Source organism: Oncorhynchus tshawytscha, linkage group LG28, assembly GCF_018296145.1.
Source record: "Oncorhynchus tshawytscha isolate Ot180627B linkage group LG28, Otsh_v2.0, whole genome shotgun sequence".
Taxonomy (NCBI): Eukaryota; Metazoa; Chordata; class Actinopteri; order Salmoniformes; family Salmonidae; genus Oncorhynchus; species Oncorhynchus tshawytscha.
In genome coordinates this window covers 34,998,287-35,005,786 of record NC_056456.1, presented here as the reverse complement: position 1 = coordinate 35,005,786, position 7,500 = coordinate 34,998,287, and the positions used below count along the sequence as shown (strand labels likewise).

The 7,500-nt window shown below is 46.9% G+C and overlaps 1 protein-coding gene across 1 annotated transcript in view; it reads left to right on the top strand.

Annotated features, from left to right (window-relative positions):
- Window positions 1-7,500, top strand: part of LOC112226393 (low-density lipoprotein receptor-related protein 8-like) — a 90,324-nt gene that overhangs the window by 52,064 nt on the left and 30,760 nt on the right. The window contains exons 6-10 of the mRNA XM_042307871.1: window positions 948-1,073; window positions 5,079-5,250; window positions 6,149-6,382; window positions 6,912-7,030; window positions 7,431-7,500. The exon at window positions 7,431-7,500 is cut by the window's right edge and continues 70 nt beyond it. Coding sequence (XP_042163805.1) covers window positions 948-1,073; window positions 5,079-5,250; window positions 6,149-6,382; window positions 6,912-7,030; window positions 7,431-7,500 — 721 coding nt within the window. The remainder of the gene's footprint in view (window positions 1-947; window positions 1,074-5,078; window positions 5,251-6,148; window positions 6,383-6,911; window positions 7,031-7,430) is intronic.

The following is a 7,500-nucleotide window of genomic DNA, read 5'->3' as shown; positions in this document are numbered from 1 at the left end:
CACTGAGCTATTAGTCCAGTGTGATGAGCTGATTGATAACCCCCCCCCCCCACTGAGCTATTAGTCCAGTGTGATTGATAACCCCCCACTGAGCTATTAGTCCAGTGTGATTGATAACCCCCCACTGAGCTATTAGTCCAGTGTGATTGATAACCCCCCACTGAGCTATTAGTCCAGTGTGATTGATAACCCCCCACTGAGCTATTAGTCCAGTGTGATTGATAACCCCCCTATTAGTCCACCCCCACTGAGCTATTAGTCCAGTGTGATTGATAACCCCCTCCCACTGAGCTATTAGTCCAGTGTGATTGATAACCCCCACTGAGCTATTAGTCCAGTGTGATTGATAACCCCCCACTGAGCTATTAGTCCAGTGTGATTGATAACCCCCCACTGAGCTATTAGTCCAGTGTGATTGATAACCCCCCCCACTGAGCTATTAGTCCAGTGTGATTGATAACCCCCCACTGAGCTATTAGTCCAGTGTGATTGATAACCCCCCACTGAGCTAGTGAGCTATTAGTCCAGTGTGATTGATAACCCCCCACTGAGCTATTAGTCCACTGAGCTATTAGTCCAGTGTGATTGATAACCCCCCACTGAGCTATTAGTCCAGTGTGATTGATAACCCCCCCCACTGAGCTATTAGTCCAGTGTGATTGATAACCCCCCACTGAGCTATTAGTCCAGTGTGATTGATATGGAATTGAACCCCCCTCCATTCCTCCTCAGTCATTGATGAGTGTGATTGAACCCCCTCCATTCCTCCTCAGTCATTGATGAGTGTGATTGATACCCCCTCCTCCATTCTTCCTCAGACATTGATGAGTGTGATTGAACCCCCTCCATTCCTCCTCAGACATTGATGAGTGTGATTGAACCCCCCTCCATTCTTCCTCAGACATTGATGAGTGTGATTGATACCCCCCTCCTCCATTCTTCCTCAGACATTGATGAGTGTGAGAACCCCAACGCCTGCAGCCAGATCTGCATCAACTACAAGGGAGACTTCAAGTGTGAATGTTACCAAGGCTATGAGATGGACCCCGTCACCAAGACCTGTAAAGCAGAAGGTGAGGGAGGGAGGGAGTGAGGGGTTGTTTGGAGGGAGGGGTTGGTTGGTTGGAGGGAGGGAGGGAGGGGTTGGTTGGCTGGTTGGTTGGAGGGAGGGAGGGAGGGGTTGGTTGGTTGGTTGGTTGGTTGGTTGTTGGGAGGGAGGGAGGGAGGGATGGAGGGGTTGGTTGGTTGGAGGGAGGGAAGGGGTTGGTTGGTTGGTTGGTTGTTGGGAGGGAGGGGTTGGTTGGTTGGAGGGAGGGAGGGAGGGAGGGAGGGAGGGAGGGGGAGGGAGGGAGGGAGGGAGGGAGGGAGGGAGGGAGGGAGGGAGGGAGGGAGGGAGGGAGGGAGGGAGGGGTTGGTTGGTTGGTTGGTTGGTTGGAGGGAGGGAGGGGTTGGTTGGTTGGTTGGTTGGTTGGAGGGAGGGGGGTTGGTTGGTTGGTTGGAGGGAGGGAGGGGTTGGTTGGTTGGTTGGTTGGAGGGAGGGAGGGGTTGGTTGGTTGGTTGGAGGGAGGGAGGGGTTGGTTGGTTGGTTGGTTGGAGGGAGGGAGGGAGGGAGGGGAGGGAGGGAGGGAGGGAGGGAGGGAGGAGGGAGGGAGGGAGGGAGGGGTTGGTTGGTTGGTTGGTTGGTTGGTTGGAGGGAGGGAGGGGGGGTTGGTTGGTTGGTTGGTTGGAGGGAGGGAGGGGTTGGTTGGTTGGTTGGAGGGAGGGAGGGGTTGGTTGGTTGGTTGGTTGGTTGGTTGGAGGGAGGGAGGGAGGGGTTGGTTGGTTGGTTGGTTGGTTGGAGGGAGGGGAGGGAGGGAGGGGTTGGTTGGTTGGAGGGAGGGAGGGAGGGGGGAGGTTGGTTGGTTGGAGGGAGGGAGGGAGGGAGGGAGGGAGGGAGGGAGGGAGGGGGGAGGGAGGGAGGGAGGGAGGGAGGGGTTGGTTGGTTGGTTGGTTGGTTGGTTGGTTGGAGGGAGGGAGGGGTTGGTTGGTTGGTTGGAGGGAGGGAGGGAGGGGTTGGTTGGTTGTTTGGTTGGAGGGAGGGAGGGGTTGGTTGGTTGGAGTGAATGAGGGAACACTTCCGTGTTCCTCCTCCAAGACTGTGGTTATGTGTCACGATCGTTGGAATAAATGGACCAGCGTGTGTAGAGTTTCACATGTTTAATAATTGAAACCAAAACAATACAGAACAAACAAAACGTGAAGTCAATGCAGTGCTCACAGGCAACGACACAAAAACAAGAGCCCACAACAAACAGGTGGGAAAAAGCTGCCTAAGTATGATCCCCTCTCAGAGACAAAGATAGACAGCTGCCTCTGATTGGGAACCATACCAGTCCAACCTAGAAATAAAGAAACTAGAAATGCCCACCCTAGTCACACCCCGACCTAACCAAAATAGAGAAGAAAGGATCTCTAAGGTCAGGGCATCTAACACACCTAACAGGTGTCAGTATGACTACTGATTCTCTCCTCAACACACACACACAGACAGACACACACACACACCAGTGGAGGCTAGTGGGAGGAGCTATAGGCGGACAGGTTCATTGTTATGGCTGGAATGGATTAATGGAACGGTATCAAACACATCAAACATATGGAAACCACATTTATTCTATTCCAGCCATTACAATGAGCCCATCCTCAAATAGCTCCTCCCACCAGCCTCCACTGGCACACACACACACAAAGACAGACACACACAACGAACACACACAATTACCACTGTTTCTTTGGTCAATGAGCCACTAAAGTAGGGGACTCACTCTCCTGCCCATTAGAACAATTCTGTTTAAGAGTGTAAACAACGACAAAAAAATCCTCTCTCTCTTCCAAGTTTTTGGGGCGTATTTTTCGGGGAAGATGGGGAATTTGAGAAATGTCCCTGTTGGCAGTGTTTATTTTTTGTTTTTAATTCGGGAAAGATTTGAAGAGGGACTGACGTTTTTTCAAAATTATTTAGTTGTAATAAGCTAAGCTGCTGTGACACACCTTTTGAGCCTGGAGGTCATGAAGCATAATTAGAATGACACGTTCACAGTCTGAATCAGTTTGTCGCTAAAGCTAGTTAGAAAAGTGGTCTAATGGAAAATAATGTACCGTTGTCTTTATCCACTCCTTTAGGTTTTTGAGGATGTTTCCGTGTGTGTGTGTGTGTGTGTGTGTGTGTGTGTGTGTGTGTGTGTGTGTGTGTACGTACGTGTCTGCGCTTGCATATCATATCAGTTCATTCAGAAAGTAAGTAATAAGTAAAGTATTCAGACCTCTTGACTTTTTCCACATTTTGTTACGTTACAGCCTTATTCTAAAATTGATTAAATCATTTTTTTTCTCATCAATCTACACACAATACCCCATAATGACAAAGCAAAAACAGTTTTTTAGAAATGTTTGCAAATGTATTACAAATAAAAAACTGAAAACAGAGACTCGAAATTGAGCTCTGGTGCATCCTGTTTCCATTGATCATCCTCGAGATGTTTCTACAACTTGATTGGAGTCCACCTGTGGTAAAATAAATGATTTGCAAAGTCACACACCTATCTCTATAAGATCCCACAGTTGACAGTGCATGTCAGAGAAAAAAACGAGCCATGAGTTTGAAGGAATTGGCCGTAGAGCTCCGAGACAGGATTGGGTCGATGTAAAGATCTGGGGAAGGGTACCAAAAAATGTCTGCAGCATTTTATGTCCCAAAGAACACAGTGGCCTCCATTATTCTTAAATGGAAGAAGTTTCGAACCACCAAGACTCTTCCTAGAACTGACTGCAATCGGGGGAGAAGGGCCTTGGTCAAGGAGGTGACCAAAAACCCAATGGTCACTCTAACAGAGCTCCAGAGGTCCTCTGTGGAGATGGGAAAACCTTCCAGAAGGACAACTATCTAGGCTCCAGATAGAATATAGCTGTAGGCACAGATCTAGGATCAGCTTCCCTTACCTTAAAGCTAGAATCCGTAGTGGGTGAAACGTTCAGTTGCGATATAGACAGAAACAAAGACAGATTCTCCTTTCCTAATCCTAACCTTAACCATTAGGAGTAAAACACACAAACTGACCTTAGATCAGCACTTAAAGCAGCTTCACCCTACTCTTGAGCTCCAGTTGAAATAGCAGTTGAGTGGATCCATATCCTTATAGCTCCCTGAGAACAACCAGATACCGGGATACAGCTTTTGACTGAACGCTTCCCCGTTCAAAGTCAATGATCTGGCTGGTTTCACTTTGTTCAAGGTTGTTTAACCTCAGCGGGAATGATCGTATCGATTTGTCTTTGTGACTCAGTATTGAGTCATGACCGTGTTATGAGTCAATGAGCTCTGTGGGCGAAGTGATGTGTGTGTGTGAGATACTGCTCGGAGTGTGTGTGTGTGTGTGTGTGTGAGATACTGCTCGGTGTGTGTGTGTGTGTGTGTGTGTGTGTGTGTGTGTGTGTGAGATACTGCTCAGTGTGTGTGTGTGTGTGTATGTGTGTGTGTAATGCTGTTTTGCTGTTGTTACTGATCTATATCTTGTGATATAGAGGTGCGGAAGGTTAATAACGCGTGGACAGACTGATCGATACTGACACTATTCAGCAGTTTGAGATGTTTTAATGAGAGATCATGTCCGTCTTCCTCGTGATTTTAGGGGAGAACTGTGTTCAGCTAAGTTTAGTTGCATATTATGTCATGTAGAATCATAGGCTGAAATTCAATGTTAGCGGACAGGAGTTTCTGAAATGCAATTTCTCTCAGGTGTGTTGAAGCTGTCAACCACTAAATGGCTGACTCACCTTTTTGAAATTGCTTTCAGTGTGTACTAAAAGATGTATGCGTTGTGGACATATTTATTAGATGCCACATCAGTCCTGTAAATATTTGTTTGAATCCCAACTGTGGTAGATTGTTTACTTGTCTGATGAATGAATTCTGGGCATAAGAATGGAATATAATTTTCCATTTCCATTTGAGTCATTTAGCAGATGCCGTTATCCAGAGCGACTTACAGTCAGTGCATTATGGGTGAAATAAGTCGACCTCTCCACTTTCCCTTTCCCAGGGAAGTCTCCCTACCTGCTGTTCACCAACCGTCAGGAGATCCGTCGTGTAGACCCGGTGAAAAGGGACTACCGCCAGGTGCTTGCCACCCAGAAGAATGCTGTGGCGCTGGACGTAGACGTGGCTAATAACCGTCTGTTCTGGTGCGACCGCTTCCACCGTAACATCTACAGGTAACGTTATTTTTCCCTTGTGATTCCGGGAATCTTCCAACTGGAATTTCTGAAAAACCTGGGAACGTTGTGAAAGTTTACGGAATTTTGCAACCCTACTTGACCCTGACTTTAACTATTATGTATTACTACTTTTGGATATATTTAATGAAGTCATATGATTCAGTACTGGTACCTCTTTTCTCTTTGTAAGAAAAAGAAGATAGCCGCCACAGCAGTACATTTTGTAATAATTAGCCAACCTTTCGACAGCAAGCTGCCTTCTTCAGGGTTTCTGTCAGACCTCTCTTACCTCTACCTGGTGTCTCTTACCCCCCGTGGGGCTGCTCTAATTGGAACAGTGTCCTCATTATAGAAGAGAGAGCAGGTCTCACAGGACACCCTATTCAGAAGTGTGAGTGACACCCTGTCCTCTACCACTCCTCACCGCCCTGGTCATTAGATAGAAGACAGCTCCCTATGTGAACAGCTGCTATTCTGGACAGAGTGTTTCACCATCAGACACCGATCGTGAAATGAACTCCGTTAAAGGGATAGTTCGACATTTTGGCAACTAAGCAATTTTTTTTGTACTTGCACAGAGTCAGAGGAACTCGTGGATACCATTTGTATGTCTCTGCAGTTTGAAGGAAGTTGAAGGTTTCTGAAGCCATAACGTTGCATCGACGTAAGTCTACAGGAGCAGCATAAAGCCATGTCCAGCCAGAAGTGACCTTCTTTAAAAGCGATTTCCTACGGAGATCAGCTCAAGCATAAAACACCTTTTAAAATGAAATCGCATTGCACAGGTTGTCTATTTTACGTTGAATTCTGGTCCTGACTTTCAAGGTAGCTAACGCGAGACTTTGATTGTCTTTGACACCCCTATCTATTACCATGTTCACATGTTCCTCTCCAGTGCTCTGATCCCAGAGGCGGGCGACCCGTCCCAGCAGGTGACCCTGGTGGACTCTGGCTCTCTCCTCTCCCCTGAGGGCCTGGCCCTGGACTGGGTCCAACACAACCTCTACTGGACCGACTCGGGCCACAAGACCGTCTCGGTGGCCTCGGCCTACGACGGCCTCAAGAGGAGGGTCCTGGTCGATACGGAGCTCAGCGAGCCCAGAGCCATAGCGCTGGATCCACAGCATGGGTAAGTGTGGGTGGTGATGGTGGTGGTGGTGGGGGGTTGTTTGTGTTGGTGCAAAACACCTCGGAAATCAAAGGGCCAACGATGAAAAGACAACGCCGACAAGTCGAAAACCAATGCACTTCCACCAGTAATTTATATCATGTCCAGTGTGCTACAGGTACAGATTGTCCTCAACCAGACACCGTACTTGTGCAATGTTTTGCTGTTACGTCAGCAACATCAGTTGTGATGAATGAGAGTTGGACACATATGTAAATGTGTACACGTGTTTGGTAATATGTAGTATGTTCATCCACATCAACATGCATATGGTGGTATCATATTGGTTTTTCTATCTCCTTCTAATGGAACAGAATACTGTATACCATTTAGCAGATGCTTTTATCCAAAGCGACTTAGTCATGTGTGTGTTTAATTTACGTATGGGTGGTCCCGGGAATCGAACCCCACTACTCTGGCATTAGAAGTGCCATGCTCTACCAAACTGCACTACAGAGGAGATGAGGACCACTGTTATTCTCCTCCTCAGGTTCATGTACTGGACTGACTGGGGCACCCGGGCCAAGATAGAGAAGGCAGGGATGAACGGGGTGGACCGACAAGTCCTGGTGTCAGACAACATTGAGTGGCCCAACGGCATCACCCTGGGTAAGAATACACACGCATACACACACATATATATATATATATATATATATATATATATATATATATATATATATATACATATATATATATATATATATATATATATATATATATATACACACATATATACATATACACATATATAAACTATATATAGCCTTCTCACTAGTTTTGTTAAATAGTTACGTTTGTTACATAGTGAACTCCTCTCCAGGAGTTTGCAACTTCAACTTCTTGATTTAAACCCAATTGATTGTTTGACTAAATATTTCAGTGAGCAGTGTTTTCAGAGCAGAGTAGATACATTATTTACTGTATGCCTGTCTGCCCAAGTGATCGTCTAATGCCTGTGTGGGGGGGTGCGTGTTTGTGTGTGTGTGTGTGTGTGTGTGTGTATCAGACGTAGCCAACAGGCGTCTTTACTGGGTCGACTCCAAGCTGCACCTAATCTCCAGTGTGGACTTGAACGG